The sequence below is a fragment of the Cololabis saira genome, chromosome 12, assembly GCF_033807715.1.
Source record: "Cololabis saira isolate AMF1-May2022 chromosome 12, fColSai1.1, whole genome shotgun sequence".
NCBI lineage: Eukaryota > Metazoa > Chordata > Actinopteri > Beloniformes > Belonidae > Cololabis > Cololabis saira.
The window spans coordinates 14,515,655-14,532,573 of NC_084598.1; the positions used below are offsets into that span (position 1 = coordinate 14,515,655).

General features: G+C 47.6%; 1 protein-coding gene across 1 annotated transcript; it reads right to left on the reverse strand.

Annotated features, from left to right (window-relative positions):
* Positions 1-3,217: 3,217 nt before the first annotated feature.
* snx21 (sorting nexin family member 21) lies at positions 3,218-16,193 on the reverse strand. The gene is made up of 6 exons (XM_061735643.1): positions 15,989-16,193; positions 11,001-11,314; positions 8,917-9,113; positions 8,663-8,804; positions 8,389-8,554; positions 3,218-7,377 (listed from the first exon to the last, which is right to left on the reverse strand). The coding sequence occupies exons 2-6, from the start codon at positions 11,281-11,283 to the stop codon at positions 6,870-6,872; spliced, it is 1,296 nt and encodes a 431-aa protein (XP_061591627.1). The 5' UTR covers positions 11,284-11,314; positions 15,989-16,193; the 3' UTR covers positions 3,218-6,869.
* Between the last annotated feature and the right edge of the window lie 726 nt (positions 16,194-16,919).

Consider the following 16,919-nt stretch of genomic DNA (forward strand, 5'->3'; position numbering starts at 1 on the left):
GGACCGAAACCCGAAAAACAGAGGAAATCCCGATTGGATTTAGATTTTTCTCTGAACAGAAACCGGGTTTACGAACTCCTGCAGTGATTCAAACAAGAGCAACTAAATTCTGGGATTCACAGCCCCAACCGAAACCTCCTCAACTAAATCCTGGAAATGTGAATAGCATTTCAGCACCTGTCAGTGGTGACGATTTCAACGTCCCAGTCCAAAGACATCCCCTTAAATCTGGTTCAGGTGCAACACTGAGAATATGAGGACAACCCCAAGACCAAGTCTTTTATCTTCCAGGGACCAGGTTATTCTCATCGGCATATTCAGGTTCTTGTTAAAGAAAAATGTCGACAAACCTACAGGAAATGGAGCGACGCAGGACCAACAAAGTAATTGGACTGGTTAAAGATTATTGTCTCTATGGGCTGAAAACCTGGTCCTGCATGGGTTCGTCCGTGGGGTCCAGATTGCTCTCATGTCAATGAGCATGTTTTTTAATCATTTTGGGCCCAGTGGTGTTCCTAAGTGTTAGTCAACCCTGGCCTTGTTATGTCAGAGTCTTAATGTCCATCCCTGTTTCAGCGTCCTAAAAATTGGTTTCAGGAAACTGTCGACCTCAGGATAACCTGTCCATCCATTATCGAGTCAGCAGGTTCCGCTGCAGCGTCTCCCAGCTGTCTTTGGGTCAAAAGCCTGGGATGCAGCGGCAAGGAACACTGCAGTTCCTCTGCTGACCACTGGGGGCTGGATCCATCAGCCCCTTACCCCACGTTAAACTGTCCAACTTTGTGGCAGAAATAAACATATTTACTTTCGGTCTCTGGGGAGTTTAAATGTCTGAAACAGTCATTTCCAGAAGAATGGAGATCTTGTATGAGCTCTAAATAAAACTGTTATAAACCCATATTTGACTGACCGTGGGGGCATCCCCTTCCTCAGCTCCCCTGGTCTATCTGAGGAGGTGGAAGGTTGTGTCCCTGGACCGCTGGAGCGCAGAAGTAAAAATCAGCTTGTCCGAACTTTTATGCAATTCAAAAAGAGCTAATACTTAATGTGAGATAGTAAAACGTCTCATTTTCCGGTGTTGTCTGGGTTTATGAGGTTTGCAAATCACTGCTTTCTGTGTTTGTTTACATTTCAAATAACATCCAACAGCTTCTTGAAGCTGCGGTTTTAATCATGAAAAACAAACGTCTGGTGAATCCGCATCACTCCGTCTGATTCAAGCAGATGTTGTGCAGATGTTTTACTGCAGCTGACTTTCTCATCACAAACATTTGAGCCGAGTTCACTAAATGAAGACGGAATTAACTGTCATGTTAACGATTTTCTGTAATTAGCACCAAATAACATTCCTTCCCATGAGGCATCACTGAAGCAGACGAAGCTGCGTCTCGTCAGAGGGTTACCATGACAACACTGAATGACAGCACTCCGACTTCTGATGTCACACCTTCCACTGACAGCCACGCCGGCCGCTTCAGCCCTGATCCGTGACTGTTGCCATAGCAACTGGTGTTTCTGCAGCAGCTGATCTCTCACTTCTTGGTCTCGTCTCCATGGCGATGTGTTGTGGAGTACTTATTTCACGTAACACTCGTCATACTTGTGCAGGAGGCAGCAGCAGTAACGACTGAACCACCTGGACTGTATCTGTGTGCAGATCTGTTCCAAGATCTGGACTAGGAGCTGATGTCCCCCACGCCCCATCCGCCATCCCATCCCTAACCATCCCCACCACAGAGCGTCACAATGCTGATGAACAAAGGACACAGTACGTTTAACTCTGACTTCATGCTGGGAGAAACCCAACGTGTGGTTCATGTGCACATGAAGACCTGAAGGACCCTTAACGTGCATCATCACCCCAACATGAACTGACGGAGGGCGCCCTCTGCTGGTCAGAAGCTGCTGCTACTGCTCCTCTCAGCAAATCCATCCATTTACTATCCCAACTTAATCCAGGGGAGGATTCAGGTGCGTCACAGTTCTTCCAAAACACAGAAAATATATCTGACGAAGCGAGGAGAACAAACACACGGTCCGTGTCCTTGCTGACGTTTACTCATCAATCACTTCTGACAGAAATATAGAACCACCACTTTAAATAGCGGCTGAACTTTATATCCTTAAAGTTAGCGTTACTTTCTGGAGGTCAGGCAGAGGAGCATGGCATGTTGTGGCATCTCGTGACATGTTGAACCGTGTAGACGGCTTCAGTGATGAAACAGCTGTTTCACCAGCAGCTGACGGGTTAGTTAAGCTGGACGGAGTCGTGTCTGAACACTCCTGGTGATCTGGGTGTGACCGGGCCAATGCCTCCTTCCTGAAGAGACGTTAACAGTCTTTGCTCTGAGATGTTTTTGTCCTGCAAATGACGTCATCGTCATCAAACCTGCTGATGGAGTAAAAGTTACCTTCTGTGCGACTGTGGATTTTATCAGTTTATGACATTTGTCTGTCCTGATATCTGGAGGACAAAGACTCATCATCAGTGACGGATGAAATATGCTGCTTTTCTTCACTCTCTTCCTTGAATGTCTCTCTGGACCTGCACTAAAATAAACCTCCAGCATCATCCATCACTGAACATTACCTTCATCACTGATCTGGGGACCTTCGCTGCTTCCCCTCCCTCTGTTTACATGTAAATGATTATTATCATTATTTCTGGCTTTTCTCAACAAAAGTCCCACGTTCTTCAGCTGGCTTCTTACGGTTCAGTCAACATTGACTCTCATTTCTGCTCATTTTGCTTTTCACTGTTGAATTTCCTTTGTGCAGGAGGTTAAACCCCTTCCATCATCCCGGGTGCCGGCTCCCTGGTTGGGGACGTGTTCCCGGTCCCCCAGCCAGCTGACGCTTCTTTTTCTTTAAAATCAGATTTATTTGCTTATTTAGACTTGCACAGGTATTTCTTTTAGAAACCCTGAATACTCAGTTACTAAAGTTGTGTGTTTACGGCTGTGATTGGACGTTAATAAACCAGCGAGATGTCCGGAGTCATACACACACCACATTTCCCAGACAGAAAAGGTGACACGTTTAGTTCCAGGTCGTCTCTGCCATCATATGATGACCCACTCTTCAACGCTCAGTGTTTTTATGTAAAGATGGAAACACCATAAAGTGTGACGTATTTCACCACCAAACTCCTCAGAGGTCAGTTTTTGCCTTCAGGTCACAGCTTTGACGTCTGAACACAAGCCAAAACATCTGGACTTTTATGAGACTTTTATTCCATAAAACATGCTTGTGTACATCTCTGTGAAGCAGCATTGCTATGACAACCAAACCCACTTTTGAAATAATAATACACACGACAGACTGGACCTGCACAAGTGGAGCAGCTGCAAGCTTTCCCCGTCTCCACTTTCTCTTTTGGGTACAAATAATAAAAATAATTTGGGTACAACAATAATAATAATAATAATAATAATAATAATAATAATAATAATAATAATAAACAGAACAAACTCTTGTTTGCTGCAGCTGAATACAGACACTTCCATGTGTGATGAAGCTAAAGCTAACAAGTGAATATGATGAGAATATAACTGAATATAACTGAACTAGCACCATCTTAATAAATTCCCAATAAAAACATCCATGGCGCCCCCTGGTGGGTGACTCCAGCACAGGCTTTTAGCACCAGCCCCTCCGCAGGTGATATTTGCCCTCCCCCCTTAGTGTTAATGGAACAGGAGGCGGAGCTTTAACACATTTAAATACTTCGGCTTCACGGATGAACAGTGGTTCAAATGAGTCCATGATGCACATCAGACCAGCGCACCTGCCACCTGAGTCCTGCGCTGTGAAACAGACCTTTCAAATATACCGGACCCCAAGCTGCACCTACCAGCATCAGGCTTTCTCCAAATGAAAACCAGCTGCAGCTCAACATTACAGTTTCACACAAACACTGTTCCACGTAGGCACATGTCAGACACCACCAATCAAAACAATCTGGTTCCATAGTTCATTGTTTAGCAGCAGAGCTTTGTGGTTTTACATGATCCGGGGCTGTTTGTAAACCGACTCGAACCGAGGGTTCGGAGGGCACCACCAACCAAAGACAGATACTGAACAACCTGGTTTCAGCTTGGAGCCATTAGAACAGATGCAGTTCTTCGTTTCAATGAGAATCGGGCTGCTCGTGACGCTAAAACACTTGCTTCCGTGAGCAATGGGCTTCATGACAAAATAAACAAGAAAATTTGAAATGATATGCGTCTTCACGTCGTCCAAGCGACGCCACCTTCAGGGTCAACGCAGTGAAAGCTCAGACGCTCCACAGAGAAGGTCCAGATCTGCAGATCTGAATGAGCCCAAATTTCCCCATCAGGACTGATGTCTCCTCTCCTTCTGAGAAAACCAAAGCTACTTTGTCTTCACAAAGTCTCCTTTTTGGCCTAAAACATGAAACATGAGCATCCCTATACTTCTGCTTGAACGAGAGGAAGGCGAGCGTGACAGAGCTTTGACAGAACCGTCCATGCCAACACAGACGCTCCGACACCGGGAAGTGGGCCGGTCTGTGATCGGAAACGCTGTCAGACTGACCAGAGACACGGGAGAGTGCTGCATGTGTTCACAAACATGGAACAGCAGAGCTGCAGGTGTCTCTGCGTCGCTGCTCATCACCCAGAAACCTGAGAAATGACAGTCGGAAAGGCTTCAAATAACATCAGGACTCATGACACCAGTGCTCGTGCTCGTGTAGCCTCCTCCGGCCCACAATTTCAAGTCTGAGCTGGAGCTGGAGCAGCGCCAGCGCAGGATAAGTGCGTAGATCTGTGCGTGTGCAAAAGCGTGTGCAAATCATTTAAATCATCCATTCATGTTCCCTGGCCACCATATGGAGGCCGACGGTGTGGTTTCTTCCCTTATTCATCACTTCTTTTCATATAAAAATAAAACATCTCTGTGCTTCACGGCCCCCCCCCCCCATCTTTTTCTGTGCAATGACCAGTCATCACTCCAGGTCGCCATAGTAACCACATCCACATCATAGTGACGACTGTGAGCTGAAGTGATAGGAAATGTCAGATGACTGCAGGAGGAGAACGACAAGTTCAGTTCACACTTTCACTGAAATCTTCTCCGCAAAGTGAAACATCCAAGAAACAACTCCATCCCCAGTCTTCCCAGAACCGGTCCTCCTGTTGCTCTGCATGTTCTAGATGTTGCCGGCTCCAACAACCCCGGCTCAATGAGCGGGTCATGACAAGATTTATGCTGAACCCGCTGCACCGAGGGACACATCTAAAACATGCAGGACAATCCCGAGCAGCAGGACGGGGGACCGGTGGGACCGCTGGGACCGCTGGGACCGCTGGGACCACTGGGACCACTGGGACCGCTGGGACCGCTGGGACCGCTGGGACCACCAACCCACCACTCCAGGAGAGTCATCACATAAGCCACCGTGGGATTGGATCGGTACGCTCTGTACCAGTGGATGAGTCAGGCTGGCCAGGCTCTGTCTCCACCTCTCAGATGGTGTCATTTCAGTAAATATTAAAATAATCCAATATCTCACGCGAAATCAAAGATCAGAGAAAAGGAACAAACACTCCACATAAACAATACAGCTGACCGGCCACGGGTTCTGGTTAACAGTAACTTTACTTTACTCTGCCAGTCCTCTCACCGGTACAGAACATACCAGACCACAGCCGTACATTTGTAACATCATACTTACTCTCCATAAGAGAATATTTGGGTCTCTGGAGACCATCACCTGCAACTACTCTGTCACTTTCTTATAATTCGGTATAAAACATGCTGGAGTTGAAAACGTTTTTTACTTCAATACCTGAGTAAAAGTACGTTTTTTAGACCCTTACTTTTGATTTTGCATGACCAAACTGTTATTGTCACTGCTGCCGTTTCAGGACAGGTGTGGCAGCAAAACGTCGCCCTTTCTGACCCAAAGACTGAGAGCTGGCTGGACTCCAGCAGAACTCCGCGGAGCACCTGTCAGCCCTGTCCAGAACCTCACCACTGCTTCTAACAGCAGCAGACAAACCTGCTTCTCACTGACTTCTCTCAACAACCTCCCGGATGATCTACATCCTGTTTTAATGAAACATGTATGAGTCAGTCCGGAGGAACTGAACCTGCTCAGGAGCGTTCCTCCTCATGAACGTCGAGCGGCTCAGGAACTGGTTTCGTGGGCATATCAAAGTCGTCCGCGTGTTTTGCTGGAGCCCACCGCGAGATATGAACCTCAAACCCTTCCCCATCACTGCAGCTGAGCCAACAACAACAACAATAATAGATGCACCAACTGACAGGGTTCAGCACCTGGCAACCCTGTCAGCTCCTCTGTACCCTGTTGAGGTACAGAAGTGCAGCTTCATTTTCCTGCAGCGGAAGCTTTGTGGTGATTATCAGTTATTCATTTGAATTAAGGTGGATGTTCACTAAACACGTGGTTCATGACGGCTCTCAGGGAAGTGGAGCGGACTACGGCTCAGCTGAAGGGGCCGAGGAACACGGGTCGGTGCATCTAACCCGGAGCAACGAGTCCCTCTCCTGACTCGCGGCGCATATGATGAGCTCTGAATTCGTTTAAGGCTTTGAACGCATCACATGAACATTCACAGGTCGTCACGGTCACTACTGCGGGAAAAGAAAAGCATCCACATCACCAGACGTGGCCGTTTTCAGAGCGGAGATGTGTCCGGGGTCAAACACCTCAGTGTGCATACAAGAAGTCGTGTTTTCATCCCTTTGGAACAAATTAAAAGACAAATATTGCATATTTGGACTGACTTCTCTATTTTCCTCAAAATATTCTGACTTTATTTTGAAATTCTGTGCTGACTTCCTGCCCCGCCATAAGGCCACATCGTACCACCTTGAGAGCGTTAGCAGTTGCCGTCGTTCTCCTGCAGCTCGTGTTTGATCAGGAACTCCTTGATGCTTGGATGATTGTCGAGCTCTGCCTGCTGCTCCTCCAGCTGCTGCAGAAGCTCCTCCCACTGCCGCTTGTCTTTTCCCGTTTGCCACGACAGCCGAACCACGGTCCGTAACAGCGGCGGCAGCAGCGCGTGGAGCTTGTCTTTGTCCAAGGGGAAGGGCTTCATTTGAAGCCGGGGCGTCTCGTCTATAAGTGGGAGGGGCTTGTCCTCTGTGCTCGGCCGAGTCTCTGCAAGGGTCAGAACGCGCAGGGCGTGGTCGCAGTGGTCCCGAGCCTCCTCCAGCTGCTCCACCTCCTTGAAACAGCACGACAGTCCCACCAAGGTGAAGAACCAATGGGAGGAAGCCGGAGGCGGGGCCTGAGCCTGGTTGTCATAGTAACTTGCCCAGCCCAGTTTGTGTTGAAGTCTTTTGGCGTTGAGCAGCGGACCCAAGGCCTCCTGGAAGCGTCCCGCCCTCAAAGCAAGAAGAGAAACCCAGTTCTGAAAGTCTGGATCCAAATTACAGCCACAGTAACGTCACGTGATCACAACAGCGCCGCTGAGTTGGTGCCCAAAGTTTTTTCCACCACTTGGAATTTGAGAAATTTAAGCAAATAAACGCCCGGGTCTTTATTTCGTGTTTTACGGTAGCGGGGAGGCGTGTTGCAACCAACAAGATGAGCCGATAAGAAAATGAGAAAAAGCACTTTTCATTCTTTTAGAGACGGAATCAAAATAAACATTCAGTTTTTTTTCTTATAAACTTATTTTGTTCATTTTAAATCCATTTTTTGCATTTTAGGCCTGCAACACATTAAAAATATATTAAAGATTTGGGGTCGACGTTCTTCATCGTCTCATTTCGGCTTCTTTCTCATCTTCCTACTTTTTATGTTTTTATCAGCAAGTCGGTCATCTCCATCGGCGGTTATATAACAGTGCCGTTCAGGTTCGTGTAACTGCAGTATTTTATCTTCAGAAGCTTCCACATCATCTGATCTGAAGACTAAAAATCTGAGAACCAAAGTTATGTTTTGATTTTAAAAACTCCAGAAGTTACTGGTGGAAAATAGAAAAAACAATAAAAAAGACACATCGTGTTTGTCTCTTGTGGACTGCAGCTCGTTTTAGGAGCCACTGGAGAAGTCTGTATTCATCACGACTAAACGCTGCTGGACTCCCAACCTGAAACCAACTTCACACAGTCATGCAAACATCATGCAAACGTCATGCAAATGTCGTGCGAACGTCGTGCAATCGTCTTGCACGTGGAGTTGTATGAGGTTCACATTTTAATATGCTATGGCCGGGCCTGAAGTGATCGGATTTCCCTGGACTGGTGCTAATATGAGCTCCGAACGGCGGAGTCTCTGAACGGTGCCGTTGTCTACAGGGTTTTTTGTCGAACTCGATTCACGTACACGTTCTAAACTTCTCTTGCTGCAGCTACATGACGTTGGGTTTTTAGGTGCTTCACGTGGGTTACCTGATGAGCTGCTGTCCGGCCTGCAGGTCACCCAGGTAGAAGAACTGGCGAACACACAGCGCCCCCCGCAGGGCAGACAGGGAGCACAGGTGAGACAGGTACTGCTCGAAGGCCCGGCTGCGCTTGGCGATGGTCTCTGATGTGAAGTTCCTGTGCAGCTTTTTCCCTTCAGATTCAAACCAGAGAGTCACGTTTTACGTCCTTCCAGGTACGTCCAGGTGTTTCACAGCTGCTCGCAGTGAACAAAACGCACATCCATCACAGCAATACTTACGAGGAAAACAGATGCGCTCCATTTGTCCTCCGTATTTACGCCGCAGAGTGGCGTGGAGGCGCTGGAAGTCAGAGTAGCGGCGGGTGATGATGGCGGGGGTCTTGTCGCTGCCGCCGGACTGGATCACGTGGATCGTGTAGAGCTGGAGAGACACGGCCACAAACACAAGCTGAATGCACTTTGCACCATCACAAGTCAAGTGTGGACAGGTTTGAGGTCTGCCGGGGGCGGCAGCCATGGGAACATGGACCCACCACGTATTTGGAGGACCCGTCCTGCACCACGCTGGCGTCCGTCACCTCGAACAACAAGCCGTCCGCCTGACGCCTCGCGGAGGGAGCGGTACTTCCGCCCCCGAGTCCGCGCAGGCTTCTCCAGCTCTCCTGAAGCTGCCGGGTCAGAGCAGAGGAGGGGGAGGGGCCCGCAGGTGACACGCCCACTGGACTGGCATCTAAACAAACAAGAGAGACGAGGGTCAGGCGGCCGGCCCACGAGCACAGATTCTCTACAGCAGTGGTTCTCAAATGGGAATACGCGTACCCCTGGGGGTACGTGAAGGCACTCCAGGGGGTACGTGAGATTTTAAAATATACATACATTTAAAAAGTAGCATCCATGCAAAAATCCTTTAAAAATAAATATTTCATAAATAATTGAGGAAAATATAAGTCTAAATTCATAAAATGAATGTTATCTTCAGGAGTAGGCTATTCAACTTATTATCCTAAAACCGCAGAGTATCCCCCACACCAGGATGGTTCCACCTAATCTGTCAATCATCTGGCTTCACCTGTCAATCACTTGGGCCAACGATGGAGTCGTGGTTGAAGCATAGCAGCAATATTCTTATGTTTAATAAATCAGTTACTGATGGCACAGTGCTCGGTTTTAGGTCTTTTTTTTACAACCAAAAGGGCTTTGCGCTGGTTAGGGGGTACTTGGCTGAAAAAATATTTCACAGGGGGTACATCACTGAAAAAAGGTTGAGGACCACTGCTCCACAGAATGACGTCCTCACAGCTCCCTGAAGCATCGCCTCATGCACCTGCAGGCTTCGGTGCACGTTACAGGTTCATTACTGGATTCTCTTCGCTTAGACTAAATGAGTTATCAGCCATTCAGCTGATTTGAAGGGTAAAGAAGTCCCGCTGTGTAGTTTTAAAATCAGTGCGAGTCGTCTGAGGAGCTCAGAGAAGAAACTCTGGATCAGCATGCGGAAGTTAAAGGCTGTTTCCTGTGGGACCACAGCTGCTAACGTGCTTCAGCCGTGAGGTCCGTGGGAGCCGGTGACGTGGCTGTGGGAGGACACGACCCCAGCTGGCTCAGGACGCTGCAGACGGCAGGCGTCACCGTTTGATCACGCTGAATTCAGAACCATGAGAACCAGGACCGAGGAGGACTCAACTTTTAATATAAGACGGATAAATAAGCCCGTCTGGAATTCACTAAAACTCCCAGAGTCCGGGAGACGAAACTGAAGCGTTTACGAGTCCCATCAGCCCTGCAGTTGAGAGATGGAAAATCAAGCCTCTCAGAGAAAAGCACACCATTCCTGTGAAGCCTGGAGGGGGCTCGCTTGTGCTGGGGGTTCCTCCGAGGACTCTTCCTCTGAGGAGTTTGCAGAGCATCTGGAGATGGTCGAGGCCGACTGGACGAAACTCACGAAACCCGGCCGTGGGTCATGGGTCCTCCGACAGGCCGACACATGTATCCAAAAACTTGTGTTTAACATCTGGATACTTAAAACGTGAGAGCCCTCGCAGACAAACACCCCCCCAGCCACATGCAGAAGTCTCACCCAGCCTTACGGAGGAGTTTGTTGGCATTGATTGTCGCTCAAGACTGAAAAGAAATAAATATCACAGCAACTCTAGAAGTTTTTAGCTCTGAGGGCCCCCTACAGGCGGAGACGTGGAGGTCCAAGACTGGATCTCGCTATAGTTAGATTCCCTCATCTGTCTTCCCTGAGTGTGGGTCGGGTCTGCTATGAGTTCCACCGCACTGCCCTCATGGGAAAACCCATACACACATGTATAAACGTAAACATATCCTCTTTAAACGTGGAACAGATGATGACGGATGACTTTTGATTGAGAGAAAGTGCAGGTTAGAGTCTGTAGCAGGTCTTTGGAGGAACAAGTTATTTTTTCTTCCTCAGTGATACATCATGATTTCCCCTCCGTCTGCTCCAGAATGAATACGTATAAATCTTTTAGAATCTGGCTCTTCTGAAATCTGTGAAACGTGTTCTTTCATCACGTTAACACAAACGGTTTGTTTTAGGAGCGCTTGCTAGGTCCGGGGATCTGGGGATGAGACCTGAACAGACGGGGGTCACCTGTGCTGCTGGCACCCTCCTCCATGGACTCTCCCAGGAAGTCGGAGTCGCTGTCCAGCCCCGAACCCTCGCCCTCGGCTCCGTCCTCCAGACCTCCCTCCCCGCTGTCGAAGCACAGCGTCCCTCCGAGCCGGTCGGTCACGCACTCCTCTTCCTCCTCCAGCTCCGCCTCCCAACGGTCTTCTTCTTCTTCCGTTCCACCTCCAGCTTCCTGCTCCGACTCCACCCCCTGGCCGTCTTTAAACAGCGAGCGCTTCAGACGGTCCAGAAGCCGGGATGCCATGGCGCTGCCTAACGACCGCAGGGGGAGGGGACTAAATAAACGAGAAAAACAGAATCAACAACATCAGTTTTTATGTCATACAATTCTTTTTAAAGTTCCCTTGAAATCAAATTTTTTATATTTTTAATGCAATCTGCTTCATACTGGCACCAGGTCAACACCACAGCCCTCTCCTCTAGATGGCCACAGCCCCTTGTGCGGTGAATCTACTGGATGGTGCCAAACAGAGACGCTGTGTGGTCATCAAATGATTTAAAGAATAACGATAATACAAATCTCAGTCTGAAAGCATCAGCGCTACGCAGCTCATTTTTCTGTAGTAAAGCAAAAACCATTTAACAGCACCCAGTGAAGGACAGTTGGCATGTTTACCAGTCGTCCTCAGTGACAGAAACAAGGGTAGATCAAACAACAGCTGGTGTAATCCATGTTACTGTGAAGGAGCACCTCTGCACCCCAGATGTTGACTGCTGCCTGAGTTTCTGTCCCTGTTGTCGGATGAGAGTTCACATGTGTTACCTGCTGATGCTGCACGTGATTACATCAGCTCAGTTGTTGCCAGGCAACATAGCACCACACCTGGGTCTATAATGGGGCTCCCTGGAGACACTTCCAAACGCCTAACAGTTCGTCAGATGATTTTTAGTTTATTCTGAAACTTCAACAAGCAGGTCGCTGTGCAGGTTGAGGGTGGGGAGTCGACAGATGAGTTATTTCTGGTTGCCGTAGCAACAGATGAGACTTGAGAGACAGCAGCTTTGTCCCCCAGGGTGGTTGAGGAGGGGGCTCTCCTTAACTAGCTGGTCTAGTTGTGGGGCTCGGCCTGGTTCAGAGTTGAGTAGGGATTCATTCCTTTGCTTCCAAGTCCCACTTGAAATGTGCAGACACACAGATCCGTATCGGAGACGGCCGCCGGCTCAACTGGCTCCGGTTACAGAGCTGGCAGCTTCTCTGAATGGAAATCATGTCACACATTAATAATGCAGTGAACTGCTCAGTAGGCCGGCAGCAAGGAACCTCACGCCGCCGGGCCTCGGCCCACAGAACCTCGGCCTGCAGAACCTCGGCCCACAGAACCTCGGCCTGCAGAACCTCGGCCCACAGAACCTCGGCCTGCAGAAGCTCGGCCTGCAGAACCTCGGCCTGCAGAACCTCGGCCTGCAGAACCTCGGCCCACAGAACCTCGGCCCGCAGAACCTCGGCCTGCAGAAGCTCGGCCTGCAGAACCTCGGCCTGCAGAACCTCGGCCTGCAGAACCTCGGCCTGCAGAACCTCGACCTGCAGAACCTCCACCAGGTCGCCCCCTCTCCAAGACTCAGAACCTCCTCCAAGTCCCCCCCTCTCAGAGAGTCAGCACCAACAGCACATCCAAACGTAGAGCTGTCAGTAGCGCAGAAACACCTGAATCCTGACCCATCCACACCTGGACCATCAGAGCAGAACTGTCTGGTAAAAATGACCAAATACTAACCTGAAGCCTTTTTGTCTTAATCCCAAACTAAAACGGCTCCCTTGTCTAGAGAGCTGCATGAAACGGGGAGCAGCTCAAGGGCACAGGTCTGAAATCTGCAGCCTCTTGGTTTAATGACCTGAATTAGTGATGAGTCATTACATTTCCTCCGGTCTGATGAATGCTCAGCAGGTTGCAACAGATTTCAAAACTGCAGCAGAAGTTCAGCTCAGGATTAAACAACAACAACAACGACGACATTGAGTTGTTCCCACTCCATCTGTTGTTAAAGATCATGAAAATGACACTTCAGTGGAAGTTTTAGTTTTGGGGAAACTGCTGCAGTTTTTCTAGCAACAATTTTAAAACCATGAGCTAAAAGATTGTGTCTCTTCCTTTAATTCTTTACTTTATTGTAGAATACAAATCTAATAAAAATCACCTGGTCAGAGCGGGCCTGAACGTTGCCTGCATCATGAGAACTTCTGTTCCATTATTTATTTAATAAGATTTAAGCTTAAGGGGAAAGTATGTGAGCAATGCAAAGTACCCCCCTAACCCAGCAGCTTCTACGTCCAGCTAACTTCAATAAGTCGTTTCCTGCATCACTTCATCAGAGTCTCATGGTTTGGAGGAGTTCTGGTCCGATCTTCTTCCCAGCATTGCTTCAGGTCACTTCTAAAGAGCTTTCTGAAGGTCCACCACAGCATCTCAACCTGGTTCAGGTCTGGGCTTGGACCGGTTAATTCGCAACACTGCTGTGCTTCAGCTCGTCTGCAGTGGTAACGTTGTTGCTAGATGATTACACCGATAAAGCCCCCGAACATGAACAGCACACAACTTATACTTGTTTTAGCAGACAAAACTAAACTAAACGACCATGATGGCCCATAATACCAGAAGCAGCCTTGCTGGTGCAGCTGCATCAGGATCTGTGCTCCCCTCGCTCAGCGCAGTAAGATACCCTACAGAAATAACCAGCAGTGAGCGCAGAGGGATGATCCGATGCTGCAACTGCAGGGAATCAGCATGCATCGCCGTTATTCAGCACGGACATTTCTAACATGTAAAGATTACCAAGAAGTACCTGGTGTCTTTATTGGTGGCAACTGAGAGGAATCAAGTCAATCAAGTCATATGAGGGAAGCTAGTTCGAGGGGGAACGGAAACTTGACACAATATGACAAAGGACGAAACTAGTAAACGCTGAGAAGTTATCCAGAGGGCAACTGGGGTTAATCTCAAACTGAATCTGCCCTAAATATGACAATGAAACAAAGCATGATCTGCCTCCACGCAGCTCTGTCTGGCCACTCGGGAAACTTGCTGAGAGCTCCACACTTAAGATGATTAGCAGCTCTTTACCAATATTTACTCTCAGTGTGAATGTGAACAATGTGAAACAGATTATTCTGGGATGGTTTTACAACTCTTTCCAGATCGGTGTGAAGCAACACTTGCTTCTCCAAGACTGTTGCTTATTTCGTTTCCCTTTAGCATTACATTCAAAAATACCCAAATACCCCAGACCGGTTTGCTTTGTTTGATGGTCCAAGTCCTAAGGAAGCAGTGAGGGGGACCGTAGTACGAGTAGTAGTATGAGTAGTAGTAGTATGAGTAGTAGTACTGCCTGTGTAGCATTTAATATTTATTTTTACTATTGTTCATCAAATACTGGCGCCAGCTCTTACATCTAAATAGTTTTTTAACCTGGACCTGGTCTCGGTTCGGCAGCCGGACGGATCTGTGTCCCTTTAACCACAGGAGTCGGAAACCAACTTCAAAACAAACTTCCTGTAGACCTGAGGTCTGCTCCAACTGTCAGCTCCTTTAAATCAGGCCTAAAAACATTACTGTTTACTGAAGCATACTCTTAAATTAAATACTTACCTGCTGTACTCTACTGACCTTATTTTTTAACAACTTGTGCTTTGTATTATTTCACCTCTTTTCTCATAATTTTATTTCATTTTATTTGTTATTTAAGCGTACTCTTAAATTAAATACTTTTTGAAAACCGCGCGAAGTGATGCATAAGCCCTGAATGCAGGCATTGTAACGTAGAATTTTCAAATTGGTTTGATTCACCGCACGAATCGGCACAGATTACTTTTCAATACTGTATTTGACCCGGTTTTTGTACGTTTTTACCGTATATAAATGTAATTCTCGTTAGTTGTGTGAAATAAGACCTGGAAACAGGCATTGTGGCATAGAATTGTCAAATTGGTTTAATTCACCATTTGAATTGTTACAGATTACTTCTGTAATACTGTATTTGACCCGGTCTTTGTACGTTTTTACCGTATAGAAACGTAATTCTTGCCATTTTAAGAATGAGATGTGTACCTGGTGTACTCTACTGCCCTTGTTGTGCCAAAAAGTGATTGCCTTCAATCAATTTTTGGCAGGTGAAAATGCCTATTTTGTGTTGTAATGGTCCTTTAAAAGAGTTCAAAACAATCCTGTGAGCTCTAGTGTTTGTATTATGAAGCTCATGAATGAGATCAAGTCATATTTAGGTAGAAACAACCTTTCATTAACTGTATTTGACCTTCAATCAATTTTTGGCAGGTAAAAAGACCCATTTTCAGGGGAGAAATCAGATTCTGGCAGACAAACACTTTTTGGCACGACACCCTTACTTTTTAACAACTTGTGCTTTCTATTATTTTACCTCTTTTCTTATCATTTTATTTGTTAGTTATGTTTTAAGTGTGTCTTGCCGCTTTTAATGTTGATCTTAAGCACTTTGAATTACCTTGTGTTGAATTGTGCTCTACAAATAAACTCGCCTTGCCTTCAAAACCACACTAACACAGGAAATGATGATCATAATGAAATACAACGTGGCGGTGGTGTGGACAGCAGATTATCTCCGTGATTGTAAACAGGACTCCCTAGCAGAAGAGATATTGTATCTCCATGGGACTTTCCTGGATAATAGAGGATAATAACCAGCAGTAAGTGCAGCAGCGTGAAGGTGTGGGTGATCAGCTGTTGGGACGTAAACAATCCCGCTACCTGCGGCTGCTTCACGGCCGCTCCGGACATCTGAGCGCTCACACCGACTTTTGCTTGTTAATCCATATCTGGGTTTAAAACTTGTCTTTATTTTCTAATCGAGTGAAGCGGGTTCGGGGCTGCCGGCTAAGTCAAAGTTAGCAGCCGAGCTAATAAGTTAGTTTCTCCTCTTCCTCCTCCTCTTCCTCCCTCTCACCGACTCTCTAATCCCCCCAGACTCAGCAAACTCACCCCGGGCTCGGAGCGGACAGTCTCTCCGCTCTTGTTGGTCCATGTGGCAGCGGCTAGCGTGAAAGTGGGTTAAAGTTCTGGCACATGGACGGTCCGGTGCGGGTCTGCGGGTGGACCGACACCCGAAGCTGCTTTCATCCCGGTCCCTGAAGCCTGAATTATGGTTCTGCGTTAAATCGACGCAGAGCCTACGCCGAAGGGTACGGGCGACGCATACCGTACGGTGCTCGTCGCCGCATACCTTATGGCGTAGGCTCTGCGTCGATTTAACGCAGTACCATAAATCAGCCTGAAGCTTCCCCGGACCAGCGCCAGCGGGAGCAGGCGGTCCCAGCGGATGTCAGCCGTGACCATATAAGGACATGCAGTGTGCTACACTCTGGACAGTAGAGGGCGGAAAAACCCAACTGGAGCTCCATGGTGGAGATGTGAAAACCAGGCTTACCAGACATACAATTAGTAACATGCAATATGTCATTAACGTTTTCATTAGGTTTCCCCAAATGTTATCTTCAAAAAATTTAATATGGAAAAAAGTGAATTGTTATTTTATGCTTGTACATGCAGATCAGATCTTTCTTCCCCCAAGCTGTTGCTCTGATGAACTCTCAACACTCATATAGTCTCAGAGTAATCAATCACTCTCCAATAATAATAATAATAACCACAAGTTAAGTTGCGAATTCGGTACCAACTCCTCCTACTCACCTACAAATCCCTTCACACTCTGGCCCCCCAGTACCTGTCTGACCTCCTTCATCACCACACTCCCTCCCGGAACCTGCGGTCTTCAGACGCTGGTCTGCTCTCCATCCCCGGACCAGACTGAAGACCTTTGGGGACAGAGCCTTCAGTGTTGCTGCCCCCACCCTCTGGAACTCTCTCCCGGCCGTAATCCGTGAATTCCCTTCTCTGGACAGTTTCAAAACAC